The sequence below is a fragment of the Brienomyrus brachyistius genome, chromosome 6, assembly GCF_023856365.1.
Source record: "Brienomyrus brachyistius isolate T26 chromosome 6, BBRACH_0.4, whole genome shotgun sequence".
Taxonomy (NCBI): Eukaryota; Metazoa; Chordata; class Actinopteri; order Osteoglossiformes; family Mormyridae; genus Brienomyrus; species Brienomyrus brachyistius.
Genome location: NC_064538.1, coordinates 14,478,124 through 14,504,450, shown reverse-complemented (window position 1 = coordinate 14,504,450; position 26,327 = coordinate 14,478,124). Strand labels below are relative to the sequence as shown.

The window sequence follows — 26,327 nt, the reverse complement described above, 5'->3', positions numbered from 1 at the left end:
GCCTCTGATACTGAGCTTTGATTAATGAGTGTGAGCAGTAAATCTATAACCTGCATTTTTGCAGAAATATTTCACTTTTCTCCATGTTTCCTGGAAATTATTCTATTTCTCAATGTACTGTGTATTCATGAACGATTCTCCCATCTGCATATAGGAATTAATGGTCAATAGGATGTGATGAAGTGAAACATAAGGAAATTGTATTGATTGTTTTTGACATTGCATTTAATTACTATGCTCACATAATTATTTATTAAGGCCTGGTGTGTAGTGAGTAAAAAGGGAAACATAAAGTAAGAAACAATTTATGGTTGTTCATGCCTTCAGAATGCATTGTCCCAAAACTTTGCCTGTGGACCTCTCCAAATTTAAACAAAAACAAAATAAAATAAAATCAAATGAAGAACAAAAAGATGCAAATGACAATTAAAGTACCTGGGAAGTAAAGTATTTGTTTTACAGCATGACACCATTCTGAAACTCAGACCTAGCTACTACAAAATACTCCTGAAATGTCACCAGGGCTTCAAGTGACCAGGCAGGGCAGGAATTCCAGAAAGTTCATGGTCAGAATGTCATGTGGTTTGTGGGAAGCTTTAATAGTGTAGATGTCTGCCTTTACTTAATTCAGTCACAAATCCAGACACAACTTCTGGTAAAATGCATTCATTTCAAGACCTGCCAGCAATAATTCAAAATGGCAGCTGCTTTTTGGTTCAGAATCTTTTCTTCCCTGTTCTTCTTCATGAATACCAACTGCTTTTTCTTTTCTGCATTACCATTTTTAGTGTACAGCATTCCTTTCCGCTGGCCTTTCATATACATCTGTGAAACCAAGAATTGCTACCACTTTATAATAAGGCTCCCTTTTTGCAACTTATAAATCATAATAACTCATTAATTTTAAAAAAATACAGATTATTAGAAAGCAAAGTTCAGCAGAATACTTGCATTTTCAGTATTCAATAACTATGCAAGAAAGCTACTGGTAATTGATTTGACAAAAAAGCATCATGTTTGATGTAAAATACACACATTTTTTTGATGATCTGATAACATCACAACATTAGCTGATTTTAAATCAACTGACATCCCATCCAGGGTGTCTCCCCATGCCCTACTGTATGTTTCCTGTATAAGCATTAAGCAGATCAGATTGGTGATGTTAAATAATTGCGCCCGTAGCTTCTGGGATAGGCTGTGAACCTCCCATGACCCTCAATAGGACAAGTGGTTACAGAAAATGGATGAATGAATGGATGGATGGATGGATGGATGGATGGATGGATTTTAAAACATGTACTGCACAGGCTACAGAGCAATAAAATATGTATGTTAGAAATAAAGGTCTCCAGGCTTCAGAAGCTTTACTTCAATTATATTTCATTATTAGTGATCTTTTTAGCTTGCAAGCACAGGAAATGTCATTGATACCTTTATAGCTTGTTGTTCAAACAACAACAGTTTGCTGTTTACCTATAGTCTGTCTGAGTGGTCTAGCTGATGTTAAACAGTTACTTTATGTTATTGCTGTATGCTTACATTGCCAGTTAATATTAACAGATTTTAGCTGAAATGTATACATTACAGTCTGCAAGATGGCTAACCTTTCTGAAGCTCCCTGTGATTCTGCCCTGGTACAGTTATCTGAGAATGGTTGTGGTAGTATAGCTGAAGTAACAGAGCCAAGTTCATGTGCTTACCACAATTACTCACATGCACAATTTCTCAAATACAGCAATGTTGAGATTTCTTTCTTGCCCCCTCTTAAAAAACAATTAAGTTGTATATCTGAAAAAGAGTATTTTTAGAAAGTATCAATAATCAATACTATATACATTATATATGTGGAATAACATAACTAGGAGTGAATGATGATGGGCTGGTAGTTCAGCTGCTGGTCATGGTGGCCTGAGAGTGGGCCAATACAGTCAACCAGTAACCAAGATAGTGCCAATGTATATATTGGATATGACTGATTTTATTATATTTAAAATCTAATTTTAACAACTAGCCTCTTGTTTTTTCTATTTATCATTTTAATCAATTTACGCTGTATTTCCCTAAGGTCAGCCAGTGCAGGTTAATGTACACTGCAACCTGCCCGGCGATGTTCAGTTCTGTCAGGCGTGACCCTTGGTTTTAAGGCACGTGCGAAATATGTGAGATCAGCTGCACGCACGTACTCCGGCGTCAGTGCGCGTGCTCTTTCAGCTTTCTGCCGATATGTGCGCGTGCTCCATTCAGGTTCTAGGATGATGCTAGTGATGATGGCGGAAGAGGAACAGCCTTGAGTTCCCTCTCAGTTTTTAAATTTAATATAATAAACTGACAGAAAAACATTCCCCTCCACCGTCTCCTTACCCGAGACAATGGGGAACGAAGCCAGCCTCGAGGGAGGAGAACAACCTGGGGAACCAGGCTCCGCTGTCCCTATGGCGGGAGGTCCGGGTACCATTTCAGCACCATCGGGCACTGGACAGCACATCAAGCCCAGCAATGGTGCTGCAGCTGGGGGTGGAGTGGCGGCCGGACCTGGAGCAGGCATAACCAGGTACAACGGTGGACGTTGCCTCTCGCCGCCTTATATGCATTTATTCCTGAATCTAACGGTCTAATGGATTTCATTTCGATGATTTGTTTCTCATGATTCTATATGTGAGTGCGTTGTTGCAAAAAATATAATTTATTTATTATGACACATTTGTTGTTTAATAGCTCAATTGTAGATGAATTGCTATAGAAATTTTCTTCCGTGAAAATATTGGGTAGCTTGAGGATTCCTCAATGAATGACTTACACTTGCGTTTTGTCATTCATCTTCGCGTTTTATTCTATGTCATTGAAAAAATTGACAGCTGAACATGAAAAATAGAAGATACCGTTCAGTTTTGGAATCAGATTTTTGTTTCGGACATGGGATCTTACGTTTATCTATACAAAATATCCACTGTGAAAGATATATGTTAGAAAGACAATCGCCGTGTGTAGTAGTATAGTAAATCATACGATTCTGCATTGCTCTACTCTATTCCTGTAATAATTCATGTTGTCCACTAGTTCATCTGTAGTTTCTTGTATTGAGAAAATAACATCGTATGCCAGATGGAAGAGTAAAACACGCGTTTTTGGTGCTATACTATGCAAAGTGCTTCTGCTAATATCGGTATTTTAAATTTAGTTGATGCATATAGGGAAATAACACGTCTTAAACAATTACATCAGTTGCATGAAATCTACATCTGTTCGTTCATGATTTAGATCATATTATTGCCCTTAATCAAGAAATGTAATGAAAGAGATTGTGAAGATGCACATTACAGCAAAAATCGTTTCGAGGCGAAAATACTGCTTCAACTGCAGTAACAAAACGCAATATTTAATGATTGCAGTGCGAATACGATGCAACAGAATCGCTTATATATATATAATTTATATATATATATAATCTGTTTGTATTTTACGATAAACGTGGAACGTGGATAAGGGTGTGTTTGCATTAAGTATTAATAACCGTGTTGTAATAGAAGTCCATGTGAAGAGATTATATCACGTGCAGCTACAGTGGCATATGTGCTCCTCCTCGTCTCTCTTTCCGTTTGATAACACTGGGCGTGTGTCTCCAAAGGAATACCGTGCTGTCGATCGTACTCTGAAACGCTGGATGGTACATCGTATTTAATCGTTATTTTTTAGCAGGATATCTACATGCTATTGCGACACGAATGATTTATGAACAGAAAAATACATATCGTAGGAACGAATCTGTCGTGCACGTTTTACAATTTCAAGCTGAAGTCCACAATAAATGTTATTTTAGCGACAATGAATTCCTGCCTGAAATTTTTGTTTCATTTAATCATACTCTCACAAGGTGTTTAATGAGATCTTTGGGAGGAAATGCAGTGCTCCTCTGTTCAGACTGCTCTTTGTTGCTTAAGGTGGCGTATGATGTAAAACGTAATAATGATTTACTACTGCCCTTGGTAATCAGCTGCTGATTGTCCACGGTTTTCGAGTGCAACGGAGCACTGATTGGGCTCAGGAGCATGATACCCGCTGACAGAAACAGCCACTGAGGGAAAGCCGCCATGGTAACCTGCTGTGTCTTCATGAACCTCTATGTTCCCGCATAGCAGAGCATCGCATTGCCAGTGCCAACCCATTTGTAGCACAGTAGAATTTAAAGAAACAGCAACCTAAAAGATATGAACCGTTTCTCGCCTTGTTTGTTTGCTTTTAAGAATTGTCACGTCATTTTATCATCAAGCAATTGAAATGCTAGAATAATTCCTCGGGGAGGATTCACATTATTTAGTACACAGACCTGAATGTCATGTTACTTTACTTAAATATAATTTAAGTATAATAATACAATATACAAAAGGGATTTGAACACTGATGTGTTTGACATTTTAGCGTGAATATGTATATATTGGATAAAAAAGACTGCTGTAGAAATGCTGTGTATTACTACCGTCAATATACAATTAGGAGGTCCAGAGGACCATGGGTACAGACGCTATGTGTCTGTGGTGGGTGTGGCTCCAGTATAGAGCCAATCAGTCCTTTCCTCGGGCACCATGTGACTTCACAGGCCACGATCTTCATGTATGCGATAGCAGTGTGTTTCCTGCTTGTAAATTATGCAGTTGAGAGAGGAGTGTCCTTGGTCAGTTTTTTTAGATGAATGAATTTTTATTATCGTTTTTAAACTGCTTGGAAGTCTTTATTCTTGACTGACACATCAATGGTTTGCTTGCAGTTGTGGCATTTATTCTGGTTGTTTGCTATGCCTATGTATACAATATATATTCTTTTACTCAATATAACACAATTGATGCATTTATACGTATAGTGAAATTGAGGTGTAATTAAAGTCACAACGTTTGGAATTGATCAGAGAAATTATTCATTTGAATCTTTTTCTATAAAGTCAGCTTAGTACCTCCTATGTTTTCATATTTTGCATGTGTTTGAGGAGGCAAAATACTCACAAAATTTTAATTTGTACGATGAATGAATAATGGTCATTGTTGAGCTGTTGAATATGTAATGTGGTGATATGTAGCATTTCATAAAATTCAGCATTCATAAAATTCTAAAATAACAACGATACTAGTAATTTAAATTAACAATTTCATAAATTATTTTCAAAACATTTCACTGCTCACTGTGAGTAATTTATTTGTGGTCATTAAAAGATATGCATGAAAGAGTGAAACCCGTACAGGTGAAACTGTGGATCCTCTTACTTGAACCCCCAGGACAGTGCTGTCCAAGATCTTTGCTATCTGAAAAGCACTGCATGGCTCTCTGAGTCGGGCCTGTTCCTCTTCTGACTCTGAAATTCTCACTCACACTTACTCATGGCACAAAGTCCCAGTGTCTCGCAGACTAGAGCGAAGTTTGAAAAGAAACTGTTATGTATGAGCCATGCTGTTATGTCTCGGCTGTTTATGTATAATTAGGAGAGCAGTTATGTCAAACTGTACTTGCACATAAGAATTTGCTTTGTTCCTGTGAAACATTATTTCTTTGATAATTTGTGTATTAATCCCATATCACATTTTTTGCCACTCGCACACACAATAATGCACATCAATAATTAATAATTAGGAGGGCATACATACTTATAAAATATTAATTAAGAATGTTAAATTAATGAAGTTTATGTGTTCTGTATTTGCATTTTTATAATATTACTATATTTTATTATATGTGCAATTATTTGCTCTTTTCAGTTAATCAGTCAATGAATTTATTCTTGATGGAGAACCAAGAGAAAAAAAAGTGGTATTCACACAATATTTTGTTAACACTGCTAATGTGCTACTGCTAAGCAGCATTATTGCAGGTATTACAATATCCACATTGTTCTTATTAGTTCAGCCAATATTTAGTACTTAGGTTGTTCTCTACAAAGGTACTGAGCTAGTGGTTTTGGTTTCAATACTCATTAGTAATTAAGGAGCAGTAGAACGTGAAAAGTAAGTACATTTCTCATTCTCTGCGAGACCTGCGCTGGTTCTATCTTACCACTAATTCTTCTCAGGGAGTTGAGAAAATGCTGTCATGTTTGTATGGGGTTGTAAGAAGGCTTGGCTGGAGTAGGGCTCATCACCAAGATGTTTGTAACTTAGGTAAATCAGCGTTACGTCAGCTAAATGTATCAACATCTGACACCTAGCTGGACCAGTGTTTTGTTACCTGACCACTGCATCAGTTTGTCTCACAGGTGTACAAACAATGTTGTACTGCCACTTATTAATGAAGCTTCAAGAGTGGCACTTAACCCTGTTGTAATAGTACTCAGGCCCTGATGAAAACACCCGCTTGCCTTTTAAAATAGGATCACTCTTTAATTAAGTCTCCAATAAATTATCCCACAGCAGCCATGGAATAACGGACAGTGTTGGCAAGGTTTTGTTTGCTGTTGCCGTTAAACAAAAAAGTTCAAATCAAATTGAAATAACAGATCTGGAGGTAAAGCTATTTATAATTACTGGCCTGTTTAGTCTGCTCACTTCCATCATCTCATTTACAGATTTTTCCATTTCTAATTAATCCTTTTATTAAACATTGCTTGAAATAACTGGCTCTGTTAAGCTAATTTAAGCAGAAATTCAAATTTTATCCCTATGCATGAAAAAGCAAACATGGAAATAAATTCTGTTGAGTATGTGGGATAATGAGTGGGAGAATCATAGATTGGGAACAGCTGGATGTCAAGAGGCAGTGAGGTGTTGGTCACGTGAATTTTTGTTGTCCAAAATATCTGATAAATATCAAAATATCAGATAGGACGGGCACCTAGCTGTATTATATTGCTACTTCAATGTCAGCTCATGGCACATTCAAAAGGGCTTTCTGAGTAATGATCAGAAGATGGACTCTCAACATACACAGTGACCACACAAAAGCCATTGGGCCATGTTGTGTACCTTGGTGTACTGTGTGGTGGTCGGAGCTCGGGGGTCCTTCGGCGTCCGTCTGGCCAGGTGCCTGTGCAGAAACAGTGGCCACCCGAGGCGTGGGGTGTTTTGTCCCAACATAGCTGCTGCATGGATGATCTGACAGACGGAGGACAAGTATACAGTCCCTCATATTCCCACTGGTCGGAGATTGCAGTGATGTGTTTGTATCTGTGCATGTCTGTTTGTGTGTGTGTACGTAAGGCTAAGTCACACAGAAGCTACCATCTTGTCTTGTTTCTCCAGAAAGTTCCCCGTTCTCTCTTTGTCAGGAACATGGGCCATACCACGTAGACCTAGGAGGAGACTTTTCGTTTTAGCTGTGATTGATGAGGCCAATATTCGTTTATCATTCATTTTGTATATTCAGCAGTTCACTCCACACACACCTGACGTCCTTACTGTGATTTTTGCCCTACTGTACCATTTAAAACAATGCACAGTGCAATTCTGTTTAAACTGTAAATATCCATATCAATTAAGACGCGTCAAAAACAGGATGACAGCCTCCTAAGAGAATTGGAATGAACGGATTCCATTATGAAAATTGGTGTAAATACCTTTGTCAGTTGGTCCTTGGGACCACATTTCCAGCTAACATAGGTTTGCGTGGCCTGAAGCTATGCAAAAATCTGTTTGACATAAAAAGCTCTTCTCATTTTCTAGCACTGTCTGGGATTGCCAGAGTTGGACAAAGGAACAAAATGCTTCAGGGTGTCTTGCTTTTCATTACAGGCAGGCTAGTACTCTGAATGCTTGAAGTTGCTGCCCATAATTGACCCATAACCATCTGGCAAATACCAGCTGGAATTTCACTAGTCCTGGTGATCGTGTCCTTGTTTTCAATGCATATTTCTAATTAAGAGAGTATCATAAGTTTGAATCTTTTCATGAGACATGATCGCATCCCCAAGAAATGTATGAGTATATTGGTATACAACTTTATTTGTTTTATTCTGGCACAGTTTTGTTTTATGTAGGAAAGTAGAATACAATAAACTAAAGTTGGGATTATAGGCAAAAAATGTAAACAATCCATCATTTTACAGAATATGAAAGTAATGATTACAGTGGATGGAGTTAATGCTAAAATAACATGAAAATACATCAACTGCAGTTGATTCAGAAATATTCCATATTAAACTGGTCCCAGGACGGTTAATGTTTTAAATAACTCTGAGAGTGAAAATAAAAACTATAATATAAAAATAGTTTTATCGAAGAGCTTTAGGTGGAAAGATTTATGCTTTAGATTAGCTGACCTGCGTAATAAGAAATATGAGGAGGCGTGGAATGCCTGGAGTCTGATAGGATCAGCTTCAAGATATTTCTGCACCACTGACTTGTGTGTCTTGTACCAATGGCTTTTGTGTAAATGTGTGTTTATTGGATTATTGGCCTCTATATGGCTTTATAACATTCTGTAATATTGTTTCCTATAAGAATGCAATTGGATAAGCATGAATATAAAGAAAAGAAGGTTAAAAAATGAGGCAAGAATTATCATTCTACTCCATTATAGACACATATATTGTATGCTTAGTCTTTGTTATTTAATAAAACTGAATAATGACGTGTGCTCATGTCGTATTGGGTAACATCTTAGGAATATCCTCATAAGCTTGTTTGCCTCATATTCAACCAGCAGTGATGACATCAAGCAGCATTTTTGTACCAGTAACTTAATAATTGAAGCAAAGAGGACTAGGCTTAAGCGGTTTGACATTATTACGGTATACCCTGGTATTTAGAAATCCAGAAGGTATTATTTTTAATTTCGTAAAAAAATATGGACGCTTCTCTTCTCTTTTTATGATACTGATACAGAGGTACTGTATTGAGGCGATGTATTGTAATGCACAGTGTTAGCGGTGATCGGACAAGTAGCACACATACGTAGGTTAATGCCGCAAAAGCAAAACTGCGCCATGAATGCGCTGAATGCGCTGGAGCATGCTTGGCATATGTGAAACATACAGTAGTGCGCAAGTAGCTGCAGATCGGGCAGCGACAGTGGTGTCAATAATGGCAAAGGGTGATCTTCTTAACGCTTCAGCCAGGAGCGATGTCCTTGTTTCCCCGCACTCACTTTCCACACTGATGTGTCTATTTAGGCTGTCTCTGATTCCGGAGTTTACAGTAGCCTATTCATCACGTTTATATATATATATATATATAATATAGTAATATAGTATATTATAGTATAGTAATAATAATATATCATACTTTTCACCCTGGTATACAGTGTGTGTGTGTGTGTGTGTGTGTGTGTGTGTATGTGTATATATATATATATATATATATATATATGAAAAGTATGAAAAACTGGTATGAAAAAATAGATAATAGATACCACCCAATCCTAAAGGGAACATTGTATTGAACGGGAAATTCGACGTCGATAATGCTAAAATTACCGTAATATATTTGTGGTATCTCTATAAGACAAGTAAAGTGCACATAGATTCACATCAGAATATCCACCCAGCCATTTTTCCATGTTTACATGAAGAAGGGTCTTTGAAGGCTGGGCTTGATTCCAGGAAGCAGGAGGCACGGTAAACCCTGGATGGGGGGCTGGTCCTTCACATGGCAGAGACCACCAGGGCAATTTATAGACACCAAGCCCAAACTGCAGGCCTTTGGAAGGAGAGCAGTGTTCCTGGAGGAGAGCCATGCTGACGCGAGGAGAACATGCGAGCTACGCAGACGCAGCCAGCGATACAATCATATCCATGACGCAGGAGTCGTGAGGCCACTCGGCGCGCACATACCCCGTGCATTTAAATGTGTATTACAGATATAATGTTTGTGTTTTTTGCCAGTAATCTTTCTGTTCTGCAGAAGTTTGTCTGTGAATTGCAAAAATCCATATGCTTAACTCAACCTAATGCAAAAGCTGTGGGCCCAGTTTATTCGGCTCTGTCTTTGATTTTGGCTCAAATCCTGCCACTATCAACCGAGCACAAATGCGATTTCGAAGAGCCAGAACAATCCCAAGCTAAGCAGGGGAAAACAGAAAGGGACTGAACCGTTTTCAAAAAATAATTACCACCGCCTTTATTTATTTCATTCCCTCTTCATCTGTATGTGTTTATTCCTTCAGGCTGATAACTAATAAAAAAAGAAATGATGAATTTCTGTTGCCGGTTTAATTTCCCTTCCCTTGTTGTCCCTGGGCAAAAATAAATTCTGGCAGTTACTGTGGGAAGTGCCCACTATGCATTGACTGGTGCGCCATCCCCAGAAATGGGCAACCAAAATTGATTAAAAAACTGTTAAATGTTGTATTTGCCAGAGTGAATAATACATTTGTTTTTATTTATTTATATCAATTTACGTATTGCAGACATTACAGATTTCCATACATGCCAACCTATGAATTTGAGATGGTGTGAAACTCGCACAGTCCCAGCCCGTAATGCCCTGTAAGCTGACCCCTTGGTCAATCAGCATGCTGCTATTTGCCTGCCCACATCCTACTTGCCTGTCACAATTGCCAAACCCATGTGGGATTTGAACTCGTTTTTCAGCAAGGACAGATTCCAAGGTTTGAATACGTACATATGTTTCCAGATATTGCACTTTGGCAGTATTCACTTCAGTTTCACTCCCCGGAAATGAGCAGCGCAGATGAAAGGGTTACCTTTTTTGATTTAATGTTTTGACAGCTCCAGTATATCAGATTTAGCAGCTGGCCAGCTCACCCAAGCCCTGGGGAGCAGATGGTGGCCGGTAGGCAGACAGCTGGGCACCTTTGAGTGGAGGCCGAGAGCCGGTCCAAAACTGACGCGTGAGAATCTTCCTGAGGCAGACTGTGCCCACAGAATGTAAACCGATGGCCTGACTAATTGTGTTTGTTATCATCATCTTCAATGATCTTTTTTTTATTGGTATTTTGTACCATCCAGAATTTGTCCTCATGATATGTTTCATGGGGGTGGCACGGTGGTACAGTGGTTCATACTGCTGCCTCCCCCATCTGAGTCCTGGGCTCAAGTCTCTGCCAGGGTTCCATGTGTGGAGTTTGCACGTTCTACCTGTGTTGTCAGGGGGTTTCCTTCCAGTTTCCCCCAACGGTCCAAAAACATGCTGAGGTTAACTAGAGTTGCCAAATTGCCCACAGGGCCTGAGAATGACCCTAACTTTCCACCCTTTACAGTGCTCCTGGGCTTGGCAGGGCACTGACTGTTGGTCCTAGAGAATGCAGAAAGTGTGTCTGACATGCTTCTAGTGCTGAAGGAGATGACAGCTTATGAGTTTTGCATGTATGGGACAGAATGTAAAACAGCCTTTTTGTATGTCATCCATTTAATGCTGGACAGCTCCTGTTGTTATTTTTTACCAACTGCACACATCCTATTTCATCTTAAAAATGCTTCAGCGTAAGTAGAAGTTAAACTTAAAAGCTAAACCGAAACAGAGACTAACCAGATGCTGATGGACAGTAGTACAAGTAGTAAATGTGCTCATCCTGAGAGAAAATTAGCTGTACAGTTTGCAAACACAGGGGTGACAGGTGTTATGTTCACTCTTCTCCATTTGCATAAGCCTATAAAATTCCAGACCAAGATTTGGTTTCAACCAACCCGTTGAGTTCTCCACGACCGTGACTCTTTATGCTCAACTGGTTGATTGAAACAAAATCTTGGTCTGGAATTTTACTTTCTGAACCTGAACTATCCATCTCTGTACTTGTGCCATTAGCAAACTACACCTTACCTTTTCAGAACTGTGTTGAGCAGTGTTGTCACAACGCTTTATGTAATAATGCCGCATTAAATAATAACTTGACGAAGTGTCAAAGAAGACATCCATCTTGTTTGTTAACTGCATAATGCACTGTATTACATGTTAAACATTAAAAAGTGCAACTCCTGCATTTTGTAATAACCACCACAATATGTAATAATTTCTAACAAAATGTAGGGAAAAGTATTACATATTGCATTTGTGTTGTCTATTACAAAATGTGGCAGATTATTGCAAAATGCTGGTGCTATTATATAATGAAATGGAAATTTGTTACATTTTGCCGAGTTATTACATAATGTGGCATTATTACATAATTCATTGTAACAACCCTGCTCAGATATGCTGGTGGCTCAATGCAGTTTTAAAAAGATATGGTATAGTTTGTTAACGGCAGAGTGTGTTTGGCTCTTTGCTGTATCCATTACATGTGAATGTGATGGCAAATGTGTTCAGAAGGATATTTCATCTGGAGGCCTGTACTTTTGGCACTTCCGCTGACGGCCTGAGATTAATAAACTTCAGAGCCGGGTGCTGTCCAAAAATGCACTCAGATCCTGATGGGATAAAGGGGCTGAAAGTCTGCCCGCTAATGCAAAGTGCCAATGTTATTATGTGGCTTCTCTGCACCTTACAGCTGTATACATCTTCATAAACAAAGCAAAGGGAACAGATGGGTGGACCTTGATTACAGACAAAGCAAACCAAAGGCAGGTGCTTACAAACCTTTCCGATGAGGCACCAGCAAAGAACATGTAGGCTGCACACATTTAATTATTCCAATGTTCTTAGTAGTTTTTAACTTGAGAATAATTTTGGATATTAAAAACATATTTCATGACGTAAAAGATATATCACGATTTTCACGCTCCAGTAAAAAAACTCTAGTTTTTATGGAAGTTCTACATAGGTATGTGTTTTATGCCAGTATAATCGTCAGATTTTCTGGAACGCAGATACAGTAATCTAGTTTAAAATTGGATGATATACTGCATGCTTTTTTTTTTCTTGTGTAGCGTCTTTGATAAAGCGTGGTTCAGAAGAGCCTCTCGCTTTCAGTGCTTTGCAATCTGATGCGAAATCCAACAAGCAACCACACCAGGAACCACAGGAAGCTAAACATACTTTTTGAAGTCTCAGACTAAGATGGGGACTGTGTCCAAAAACTGAACCTGAATCCGTTTACAGTAAATGCTAACATGCTATCATGCCTGTGTATGTAACTCAGCAGTGACTGCAGCCAATATGGGGAGCAGACACATTTGCCTGGGAACAAAACTGAGAAAAATGGATGTTTAAAAATGTGCTGTGTGTGATGTGTGTGTAGTGGTGAAGAAGAACCAGGAGGCACGGCTGGGAACTGGATAAGGTGCTTTGAAGTTTAAAAGCTCAGTCTTGATTTTACCCTGTAAAGCAAAACCAAATGGCAGCAGCCCCGTGACAAGAGGCTCCTATTGTCATGACAGCCCAAATGTGTGAAAATTTTAAGAACCTGCTGCAATCTTGGCAATTAAAAAATACATTTTATTAAAAACATTTCCATACACTAAAATGCTAGCTGGTCTTCCTCCCTTACACAACAAATAAAATACCTCTGATTTTTCATGCAGTCTCTCTGGTAAAGACACTGTTCTGACCTTTGTACGCTGATGTAGGGAGTTTACACGACAGTGGACGAACATCAGTACGGTGGTACTCCATTTCCCCTTATGTTGGCAATTATTATCAGAATCACAGTGACATGGATAGATGGATGTATGGGTGTTAGGGTTCAAGAAGTTGGCTTATTTTGTATGGCTAGTCTTTGCTATTTTAATTACTTAATTGTGTTAAAATGTTATACATTCAGCATTTTTTCGGAGTAACCTGGATCCTGATTCTTATCTTTCCCTGGTGAAAAGCTCAGGTAGAATTACAGCACCCCTGTGGGAGTGCGCACATAACTGGCCACCTAGTGAATAATAAGGGCCCAACACACCTTGCTCGTAACATACAGCCAGGTAGTAAAATTACAGGTTTGAACCCCCCGCCCGCCCCAAGTTTATTTGCTCCTGACTAGACCCATAGCCAGTAAAATAGTAAAATAACAGGTTTGAACCCTCCTCGTCTCCCCCGATATTCATTTTTAGCTTCAGGCATGAAGTAGTGGTATTAATTTAATAGAGTGTTTTGTCCATCCATTGTTATGATGATGATGATGATAATAATAATAATAATAATGATAATAATAAGGGGAAGGCCTTCTTTACCATCCCATCCAGGGAATGTCACAGCCTTGTGTTCCAGGCCCCCCTTCTTATAGCTTCAAAAAATTCTTTCATTCAAATATCTCTCTTGGATTGTCCCACTATAATATCCCTTCAAAATATGCAGTTTTAAATAATTTACTTAATTTGTTTTGCAAAAGAGAGAATCCTGTATTTGTCCTTTGTACAAGCATGCGGACATTGGAATGCCTGTCTTTGCCTACCCCATTTTGCTCTCCGTGCTTGGGGGTCACAGCGGAGGGTCAGCCAGCATGTGGCGCCCCCAGAGCTGGGGGGATTAGGGACTTGCTCAGGGGTACACAGACATGCGACTATTCGGCTCAGGCCTAGGCTCAAACCATCTCCCAATCACTGGCATAGAGACTTATTCTGCTGAGCCGCTCACCGCCCCAAGAGGTTTATTGTAGAGGAGAGGGCTACAATTTCTGTGTGTTCGAACCCAGGTGCTGTATTAGCATAGAGCATCGGTTGAGTTACAGGAACACTTTTTTTCATAAGAAGTATCGTAATGTTGTAATCCTGGGACTGACTCGTCACGCACACACAAATATAAGTAATATCTAATTCACGTGTGTAGAGTGCACTTGCTTGGTGGGATTACTGTGGCTCACTCTCGCCTATGAGCAGAGAGTGAGTGTGACAATGATGAGGCAGGCATACCAGAATTCCCCAGACTGCTGTTAAATGACCCTTGGAAGCACCCCGGCCATCACTCAAGAGCTTTCTAAAAGTACACCTACCCCCACGTGACAGTTATGAAACGTCGGGGCAGCGTGAACGCCGGCCTCCTTTTTTTCGTAGCACTGGTGGAGTTCTGCTTTCGACACCTAACAATAACCAGCACTACCCACAGTGCTCTCCTGCAGCAGCAGGATTAATGCACATTTGGACGGTTGGCCACACTCCGGAGGTCGGATGCACTTTTGCTGGCTGAGCTGAACATTCTTTTCCCCATTCTGCCATCCAAATTGCATCGACCAGATTGGAATTGAGCAAACTGACTGCGGCAGGGAGCACGTGTGCCTGGCAGTTCCTAAGCATTCGAAAATCATGCTTTCTTATAGGATCTTATGTGTCTTATGGAAGCTGTGATAATACACCCACTGGGTAGTAAAAGGAAAAAACAGGGCTTTGATAAGCTCTCTGCTCCTCGCTGTGCAGAGGTGTCCCACTTTTTAAAGGTCCCTGGCATAGCCTAGCGATACATCAAAGAGGCTTGTTAAATCCTGCTTACTTAACACATTGAGGTTTTTTCTGGTGCGGCGGGGGAGTCAAACCTGTGCACAAAAAAGCAAGCAGTCGATTTTTTTTTTTAACCTAGATAAGTATAAACGTAAATAATAATAATTTCTGCTGTAACTCCTGCTGTAAATGTGTGTGTCTGTACTAGATGTACAAAACTGTAAGCGCTGCCCCCCATTCTCTTCCGCCAGTCGTCTACAAAAACTGTAGAAGAAGGTTAATTTTATTTTCCGAAGGAGAAAATAATGTTGGATGCCAGCCTTGCCCTTTGGTGCACTGGTGATTCACGTTTCATGGTAGACTAGCCCAAACACCAGACTTTGTTTATCGTCAGGTCGTTCCTGCGTTCGTTCCTGTTGTGTTTGGTTCTTGCGTTCCGCTCAGGGGAGTGCTCAGTGTCAGAGAGAGCTTTGCACCCACTGTGTGTTTCACCTGCCTGCTCATAACACTGCTTGTGGTCTCGCCACAATTTAACTCATTAACTCCTGTCAGCATGAGCACCTGAAATTATTCCATGATGATGGACGAATCTGGAGGCCGATTGTATCCGGAAGGCAGCTCTGACATTGGACCAGAAGCCTGCTGCCCCTGCCTTTTAAAAGCTTATTAATTCCTGCCATGTTTTTTCTAGATAAAGGTATAAATGGGTTTCTGTACAGGGCTTTTATTTCAATAGGTGTCCGAAGAGAATGTGTTACGTTTGACTATGATATGGAACACCTGGCAAAATAATGTTTTTTGCCGCCCAGAATAATGTCACGTGGTTTTTATTCTACCCCGGAATATCAGTTTTGGGATATAACGGTAACGTATTGGTGGTTCGCCCTTATATTTTCATTAGCAAGTTAAAAAAAACCTTTATCAACGGCAGGTTACTATGTGGTCCCTACTTTTCCCCGTTCACAGTTTACTATACGTTACAGTCATAGCAACGATGTTTGCATTGGACCCTTTAGCATGAAGCACACAGAGCCGGGCAGATTTATTTTCAGAAGCATGTTCTGGCTTGTTCATTGGAGCTGTTCCCAGAGATAAGCTTGTACAGCAAAGACTTTCACGGACTGAGCTCGTTGCGAATGCAAATTCGCTCTCGTTCGCGACTATTTTAGACTCGGCGAGTGTAGTTAAGTAGCTGCCGGTTCTCCATTACCGGCTATTTGTATCCGCGGCACTAATTAGCAATGTGGCCGCATCACCTGAGAAACACAGAACTATGGCAGTGATAACGAGCAGCTTAGGGATGTAAGTGCACCCCGAGGACCATAAACCTCCCCGGCTAAAAATATGGTTTTACTCCACGATATTAACGCACTGTACAATATGCAAAATGCGAAGGTGTACAGCAAAACAGAAGTGCTGACGACTGGTATGAAGAACAAACAAATCTGCTGAACGCTGAACTGAATGCTAAAAATGTATTAGTCATTAGATGATAACAACATATTTTAATAAATATTGACAAAGCGATAAAGCATCAGTTCTGGTGATTTGGACCGAAATCTCATGGTTAAGACTGATTCTGCATATGTCTGTTTGCTACCTGTCATTTATGTCTGCTGTGTGCTTTCCATCATACAAAAACAAACATGTTAATAAAACACTGAACACAAAGATCTACCGCTATATATGGACTATGTTTTGAAATATTATGTCTGTGGCAAAATAATAATAATAATAATAATGGCAGACATAGTGTTTGTCAGCTGATGCAAGACATGCAGGCAGAACCAAGATGAAATCATTAAGTGTGGATATTGTTATGATAACTAGACCATCAAAACTTAATGCATGATTCTCATCCATTACTCTGAAAGGACTGATGGGTGGCTTACATTGTGGACATCCATTATTGCGGGAAACGTGGGCTGTTTCCTGTTCGCCCGTCCTGCAGACACAGAGTGCTGGCTCTCCGTAGGGACGTGCTGTAGCTGCAGGGAGGCTTTTCCCTGTTTGCATTGGCGGACTCTTCCAGGAGGGTGGTGCTGAGCTGTTTGTTGAGTCTGTGGACCTTGCAGTGATAGTGGCCCAGAGCACGCGTGAGTAATAAATAGGACCTGGCCTTCGGTTAATGTCTGTCCACTGAAATACTTCACTAAATAAAACTACATTTACAGTTTCCCAAAAACATGCATTAAATGGTCAATATTTTCCCTTCTCCCTGTTAATTTTACATGCCTGTTATGAATGTGTTCTGCTGTCTGCTGATGAATTGCTAATTCTGTGATGTGTGTAGACTATTTCACACTGCTTGATAATAATACTGGCTGAAAAAACACGAAAAGGCCCATCTTGATGGATGCAACTTCCTATATGCCTTAAAAATAAAAATATTTGTAGTTTTTAAAATGTTAACCTGTCACGTCCCTTCGTCCGGCCCTCTCGTGTGCCACGCCCACCTCGTTTCCCTCGTGTGAAGTCCCAACGTACCAGCTGTCCTGCTTGCATTCTGATGTCATGTCCTGTATATAAGTCAACGTTCAGTCTGTCTAGTTAGATCTGTCATTAACGCTGTAGAGTCCTGATGTGAGCTCTGCTGCCCGTATTTGTTGTTTTCCTCCTTAATAAACCCCGTCTTTCCCGAATTATGGACCCACGTACCTCCCTGCCTGCTATGCCTGCACCCGAAACATGACAACCACAGTAAATTTAAATTTCATTTAAATTTTTTTAAAAAGCTTATCAGAATTGCTACCATATTTAGAAATGCACTAGTGCGTGATAGTCTGATTTAGGATGACTTAAAATAGCTAATTTTGATAAATGCATGGGAATGTCTGCAGAACCCCGGAATGTACAGGAATCCCAGCCAGACTTATACATTCCACCATTAATGCTTAGCCATTCCCAGTGTCTTCGGTCACACATTCTGTCAGCAGCACACAGCACAGTGTGTCTCAGGCAACGCCCAACTGCTCTCTTAGCTGCATCAAATTCTCAGTGCGCCATCGCCCACTGGTGCTATGTCCCACTTGCAGCTTTCAGTGGGTGTGGGATGGACTGCTCCGTTTATTCACGATGGCCGTGAGCCTGGCCTGCCAATTGCATGACTGCTGCAGGGATGAGAGGCGGCTAGCCTTGGGTCTGTGCAGGGTGGAAAATGAAGTGCTAGGTTAAGCAAAATGGTAGCCCCATGCAGGTTATTCTACATGTAGCTAACTGGAACCTCATTGTGAGATTATAGGCTGACATTTATGGGACATGTTATTTATGTTAGAAATAGTGAACTCAGCCACTGATCATAGCTTTTGGTGCAAAATATCACGATGTTACCTTGTGTATGCTAACTTAGTCCTGCTATAATTTGCTATTGCTGTCTGGGACATGGTGCAGGGTCCTTTACTAGGTCACTCTGAACATTGTTTCTTAAGGACGGTAACTACAAACATCAATCAGTGTGCTACAAAACAATGTTCAGCTTTTTCTATAATTCTTTGCTCACTCTTTAACATGAAAAATGACTCACTGCAGTGAAATATTTAATTACATTAACCTCCATGAGATGATTGAGCTTGTGTGTGTGTGTGTGTGTGTGTGTGAGAGAGTGCTAGAAGGGTAATTTATTATGTAGAGACCCTACCTGGATGTGAACCGTTTTATTTTAGAAAATAATATTTTTGATGCCACACAATTAATCAAGGTAACATTAAAAACAGTAAAAATGATGTTTGCAATTATTTGTGTTTAAATGTACTTTGTTTTGAGGTATTTAAGAATCAAAGCCACATTTGTTTGCTGCATTAATCTTTTCCATACTCCAGTGCTCCCATATTCTAATTAATTTCATTGTAATGTATTATGAAATGAGTGACTAATGTTTAACTGAATAAACACAGAAAATGATGACTGCCGGATTTCGCTATGTTTGGCAAGCATTCTAAAGTGCTACCTTCATAATTTTATTTAAAAATTGAATGAATAAAATTTTATTTTAAAGTACACAATCTTGCTATATCCTGCTTAGTGGTCGCATTGGTTCTTGTACATCAGTAGAGACTGACTGCAAGGTAGCGTTACTGATGTTGTTGAGTCAAGCTGGGCAGGGCCAAGTAACAGATTCTTTTCTTTTTGTGTTTTGAAGGCCGGGTGGGAGACAAAACCAGACTGACCAGTTGCCTGGATCAAGGCTGGGGACCCAACCTGGCTATGGTGACAGCAGAGCAGGGGGTGGAGCTCGGGCGGAGCCCTACCGCTTGGCCACCCACGAGAGTCCCCGGCAGCAGACCCCAGCACAGGGCCAGGCCCAAGGGCCAGGCCAGAAAGCAGGTGCCGGCACGCATGCCTCCAGGCGCAGCCTCCAGGTGGATGTCAGTGGTGCCGGTCGCTCCGGCCGCTCTCCATCTGTGTCTCCAGACCGGGGCAGCGCCCCCTCCTCTCCATACTCCGTGCCACAGATTGCGCCGATGCCCAGCAGCAAGCTGTGCCCCGTGTGTAATACCACGGACCTCACAGCATCCACTGACCCACCTAACTGCAACAACTGCACACAGTGCCGGGCCCTAGTGTGCAACCAGTGTGGATTCAACCCCAACCCGCACCTCACTGAGGTACCATAACCGCTTCCTGTTTTCCTTAACCAACCCACACCTCACAGAGGTACCATATTCACTTCCTGTTTTCCTCATCCAACCCACACCTCACAGAGGTACCATATTCACTTCCTGTTTTCCTCATCCAACCAGCACCTCACAGAGGTACCATATTCACTTCCTGTTTTCCTCATCCAACCAGCACCTCACTGAGGTACCAGAGTCACTTCCTGTTTTCCTCATCCAACCAGCACCTCACTGAGTTACCACAGTCACTTCCTGTTTTCCTCATCCAACCAGCACCTCTCAGAGGAACCATAGTCACTTCCTGTTTTCCTCATCCACCCCATACCTCAGATAAGCCTGCATATGCCTCTTAGGAATTTTCAAAATTCATTTATCAGTCCTAAAAAAATTCTGGACCCCCTCCCTCACATACCACCCTGGTACATAGCCTAACTGAAAATTAGTTTGCTTTGGATCACGCGCGTTAGTAAAACCTTGAAATTTGCTGGTGGAATAATCTCAAGCCAGTCAGGGTTTGAGATCTGTTAAGCTGTCCGCTGCCATCCATCAGCTTGAACTGAAAGACCTGGCTCTATTGCGTTCACAGCATAGAGCAGTAGAGGCTTTACTTAGCCACACCCAAGTAGTAGACAGTGCAGAGGAGTCACGTCTGTGGAAGAAGGCTGTGCATTGACGAGCGGCTGATTGTGAGGCGACTTGCTGTTCTATACGCCTACTATGAGACCTCAGTTATGGCTTCTGTAATCATTCATTCTTTGCTGGCCATCTATAACATTGACTAAACAGTATTTGGAGGACGTGTCTAATAAAGCATAGCTCAGCCATGTTGTCTCACTGGGCTTTGTGAGTCAAGTTGTAGGTTTGTGCAAGAAATAGTTGCAGAACCAGACAAATAGTTATCAAAAGCGTCACAGCTGCCCCCAGTAAGTCATAACTGACAGTTATAATTGACCTATTAAAGCACAGCAGGAAGCTTCAAAGCTATACAACAGTTCACGAGAGCTGGCAATACACAATTCGATAAGCCTTTTAACCTTTCCGTCCCTTAGGGGAGACTAATAATCTGTTTACATGTATTTCAGTCTTGCTTGCGCACAGACAGTGTGAATAATAATTTGCTCCAGGTGGGAAGCCAGCATGTCTCTCTCTGACATGAAGGAGTGCGATGGAGGTTCTAAGGAAAAAATAACTCTGGCAACAGCAAACCCTGCAAAAAAACTGACTTCCTTTTGCCATGGTGCAGCTTCCGCATTGATCCGATCTGCACCGTGTAGCAAAACTAAGCCAACAGAATGTGCTTTTATAATACTGCACCCACAAATAAAGTGAGCGGATACTGTTTCTGAGCTCTTGCAGTCACTTTTTGCACTGCGTGGCACTAAAGGGCGCTGTGCTGCTATTGTAACCTGGACAGCGTGAAAGGAATCAAATGGTATTATTTTAGGAGACAAGAAAAATCTGTGCCACACTGATGCAGTGATGACAAGAGGCAGATTCACTAACGGCTTATCCAGCAAATATTTGAGCAGTCAGTAACTGGAAACCTGACACTTGTCTCTGCAAGGCAGAGGTGCAGTTCTAACAGGAGCTGGCCACTGCATTAAAATTAAGGCTGTGACCAGTTTCACAGCGCCGATGGGCAGATGAAAGTTTCAGGTGCTTGTGGCAGGGGCAGCGACATTAGCGGGCGTTACCGTCCACCTAGCTCTTACGCTCTCTTCCTTATCGGGAAATGCTGTGACATGAGCAATTAGGAGCAACATGCGACCCCCCCACTCTTCTCACAGATGCTGCTGCTTTGCGATGCTGGTGTTCCGGCTTATTTTCAGCCCATTCTCAATCGCAAACGGAATGAGATTCCTCCCTGGAGACAAACTCAGAATATGTCCTCGTCATCTATGTGCCCCAGGAAAAAGAGAGATAATTTTGTCACTGCGGTGTAACCTTTTAAGATGCATTTCAGAAAAACACGTGCGTTCCCACTTCTGTGAGTATTTCCCGATCAGGTCACCCGAACATGCACAAATGCACACCCATGCACACACACGGCCAGAGGAGAACAGACGCAGTCTCACACCATCACATACATATAAATAGGCACACACAGTACACTCAGGAAGCAGAAACTGAGGCATATTTCTCCTTCAATGACTGCACCACCACTATGACAAGCTCTAGCTATTTTCCACTTGCCTGCTTTTATGAGGTAGTCATGTGGCTTCTTAATTCTCTCCGCATCCCCATGCGGGGTGTGGGGGGGGCTGGCAGATGGGATAGTGCAGAAAAAAGGCTGGAAGATGCTGAAGCATAAGCAAGACTGGTCACCAGATTACCGTAAAGCTTGGATGTGAGGAGACACCACTCCCGCTCGAGCTTTTATAAGGATTCAGCAGTGACGAATCCCTTCATATGCACTGTGGTGTCTTACCAGTCCAGGTCCTAACAATGGACCACTGCAGGATCAAATATATATGGTGCATTTACTGGAGCAGTGCAGTGTATGGGCCTCCTCTGTTAACATTTGTTAGTAAACCCTTTCTCAGGATACTGAGATCGCTGAAGGTTTTACTCATGCCGGGGATGAAGGATGAGTCAATTATGCATAGCACCTATACAATTACATCTTTCAAGTGTTTTGCTTTGTAGGTAAACACTTCAGACAAATTAATGCTCACACGTCTGTTGTTCATCATTATAAATAACCTTCTCACTGTGAAAACAGGAACGAAGTCTTCTTGATATCACTTATTTGTAATTAGCAGCTGATTCGGATGTATGATATTTGGATTTTTGCTATTTTTATATAATGTGCATAGTGAATTATGCTTAAAAACCTTGCTACAGTACAGAAGAGCAGATCCAGAGATTTGAACAAACATGTATAAAAAGGACTGCTGTCTTTCACTTTCTATATCTATATCTAAATCTATATCTTAATATCTATATCTTATGTATGTGTGTATACATATATATCCAAGGGTGAATGAATTACAATACTTGATTGAAAAAAGAACCTGTAAAGAGCTGGACATTGTTTTATTGTCACCAATGTCAACTATATTCAATGCATCTATAACATGATACGCAACCATCGAGCAAATGATATAAGGTAATATCTCAGGTATCCTCAAGACTTTCCTGAATGCTCATCTGAACTGCAGAACCCGACTGAGACGATCCATTCACTATTTCAGAGTGTTTGAGCGTGGAATTTTGTGAAGACCCAACTGCCGACCCCTTCAAATCAAATGACCCTGAAGGTGCTTAAAAGGGAAGGTGAAGACAGACAGGCTGAAAGCAGGGAGCTTGTGCATTTCTGCATTGTCAAAAAGGGCCCATTTTAAAGCCATTCTGTAAGAGTAGCACCAGGCATAGATTTAGAATGCAAGCAGATCTCACAGTACCACCTCAAAACAGGTGTTTGCTTTAATGGAGATGAAATCATCACGGAGGTGAAAAAAGGCTTGCGATGTTTTCATGTGTCTCCTGTCATTCGCAGCACTTTATCTGGTAACATGAACAACCTTGCCTAATATGTGCTGAGTTAAGCACTTCTGAGTATGCATCTTTTAAAATGCATATTATTTGTTGTATTCCGACTCCATGTTTAAAATTACGTCACGATAAGACGAGTCAATTTTCCCATCGTTTAAAAAGTGATTATTTCTCCACATTTCTGAATATGTATGCCTGTATGAGGCAGGATGTGTCCCAGTGCACATTGAGGAATGTGCATTCGATACATTTTCCTTGATTCAGTCTGCGCATTAGTTCCTGCTGGCTGAAGTCAAGACTCGGATGCACTCATGTGATGTGAGGATGCAAGTAGGATGAAAGGGGACTGTGCAGACATATTTATCTGAGAACACTAAGGCTGTGCAGTCGGTTGAAGGAGGTTGTGATGTGGAGGAAGGTGTCAATCTCTCTAGCTTCAGCCATCCTTAGATAAAGGTCATGTATCAAACTGATTGTTGTAAAACACGAGTACAAAATCCTTTCTCCTGACATTCTCTCTCCATGAAGATCATTTTACTAAGGAAATAAGAGATTAGGAATCACTGGACAAAATCCTTTTCATTCCTAGTGTTTTTTGCTATATTCATTGTTATTGCGAAAGACTGAATTAAAAAGGGTTGAAGGCTTAATATTGCCAGTCATATTAAAACAAACTCAAGACAGGTAATGTACTTGAGTAGTCGAACCCCTGATTGTAAATAATGATTGCATTAGAATGTCAGTTTCATTAATTTGTCCAGGCCCTTTGGATATAATTTTAAATACTTAAAAACAATGGGACATCATGGTTATATATATGATTCAGGAAGTTCTTGGTTACAGTTTTCTAAGTAGCTGATTCTGAAATTGGCAACTAACAGTGTTTTGTAGGGGGTGGTATGGAGGTGCAGTGGTCTGCATTGTTGCCTCATGCCACTTGAGCCAGGGTTTGAGTTTCCACCATGGCTTTATGTGTGTGGAGTTTGCATCCTCTCCCTGTGTCATCATGGGGTTTCCTGCAAGTACTCTGGATTCCCCTTACAATCTAAAAACATACTGTGGTTATTTGGAGTTACCACATAGCCCCTAGGTGTGAATGGTATGTTAGTGTGCCTTGTGATGGGTTGGCACCCTATCCTGGGCTGTTTCCTGCCTTGCACCAATGGGTTCTAGACCCCCCATGACTCTGAATAGGACAATTAGTTTCAGGGAATGGATTGATGGACACAACTCTCTATCAAATTATTTGAAACTAACCCCCACACAGTCTCATGAGATAACTTTCCACACCCCTGTTTGTGGGCTTTTTGGGGAGCTTTTGTAACATGTTGAAGAATTTACGTAGAATCTGTACAGCTTCTTAAAGAGAGAGACAGTAGAGATGGGTCTGGGTATAGGTAATTTCAGGAGACAGGTCCCTCTACGCAGCTGCATCTTGTCGTACTGAGAGTTTAATGAAAGTTTGTTGTGTGTGTTAGAAAAGAGTGAGATTAGGGGCAACAACTTCAGATTTTCTCCTCAAATTTGGAGAGTAAAACTACAGTGCTCAGTTAGCCTGCTCTAAATATTCTTAGGGTATTAATAAAATCGCCCCATTCTGTCCACCAGTCCCCATGTCCTGAGGATCTAAGAACTAGGTTCTTACAGAGTATTATCTAGGATGCTTGTCTCAAGGCCTGTTCACGAGGCCTGATTATTGTAAGAAAAGACATTTACAGCAGTTAACCAATATATATGTATATAAAAAATATATGTTTGCACAATTTAAAAAAATGGTGAAAATAAGGATTGTGCATTATGTTTGTTTCCAAGCTATGAGTACTTAGAGCTGTCTGTGCTGCAGCTACCTCTGTGGGCTGAAATGAAAACAGGTTGGTGTTTGTAGTTACTCTATAAGGTACACAGACCAGGCAAGACGGAGACAGAAGTCTTGCATCTGGGAGGTGCTGACAATCCTCTAGGCTGCTAGACCTTGTTCTCAAGGTTTCTTGGTCGTTTTTAGATTTGTATTTATTTAGAGAACACTTTTGTCCAAAGCTACATGCAAGTGGTGAAACCTTAGGGTTGAAGAGCAGAGTGAGCCAGCATCCGGCTGAGGTTAAGTACCCTGCTCCGGGCCCAGCAGTCATGTGATTACTCTGCTGGCCATGGGATTTGAACCCACAGCGTTTGAGACACTGGCGCACTGCCAGATCTGCTTGACATGCTTCTTATATATCAGTTCCCTTTTTTAATGGTGGGACTGTCATAAGGCCGTTCACATCATCAGTGTGAGCAATTAGACATAAGCGCACTGCAATTTGGCTTATTTACTGAACTGAAATATCCGTGATCGCACTCAGACATTGTCCGTAGATAGGAAGGTGTACTGGGACGAGTCCTGTGGTCTTTCTTACAGTTTGATAGCAAGAGGAGTTTATTTCACAGCGACAGCTGGATATAGGTGTGTGGGTGGTCCAGGTATACTTCACCCCAGAATGTGATAAAAACCCGTTATTTTGACATTGTGGGGACCATTTTTCAGTCCCCACAAGGGGAAATTCTATTTTATAGAAATCACTGCAATGCAAAAAACTAAAAATGTCAAAAGTCCTGTGTTTTATTTGCCTACTTACAGTACTACTGTATGATTGTTAGGGCTGGGTAGGGGTTAAGGGTGTCATTGTTTGGATTGGGGTTATGGCCATGGAAATGAATGGAGAGTCCCAACAAAGATATTGATATTGGCCCGTGTGTGTGTGTGTGTGTGTGTGTGTGGGCTGTCTTTTTGGATAGCAGGACCACTCCAAGAGATCTGTTGAGCCATTAGAAGTTCAAAGGGGATAATGTCGCTGGAGGTCACATGCCCCCAGAGCATTAACATCCCCAGACTGTGGACTACAATCAGGGTCAGGGCAGAGGGTGCCCAAGTCTCTGGCCCACACCCCTCTTGCAGTGGAATGCATGAAGATACGTGGTTAGCACACTGTGATTTACACTGGATTACAACAGGGGAACTTCCTTGTGCAAAAGCATTGCGTTATTGGTGAATCATTGCTTATACT

General features: G+C 41.1%; 1 protein-coding gene across 5 annotated transcripts in view; it reads left to right on the top strand.

Moving 5' to 3' along the window:
* Positions 1-2,259: 2,259 nt before the first annotated feature.
* bsna (bassoon presynaptic cytomatrix protein a) overlaps positions 2,260-26,327 on the top strand; it is a 121,894-nt gene continuing 97,826 nt past the window's right edge. For all 5 annotated transcript variants that reach the window (XM_049017189.1, XM_049017186.1, XM_049017184.1 and 2 more), the window contains exons 1-2: positions 2,260-2,554; positions 19,314-19,779. In XM_049017189.1, coding sequence (XP_048873146.1) covers positions 2,373-2,554; positions 19,314-19,779 — 648 coding nt within the window. In that variant the 5' untranslated portion in view covers positions 2,260-2,372. The remainder of the gene's footprint in view (positions 2,555-19,313; positions 19,780-26,327) is intronic.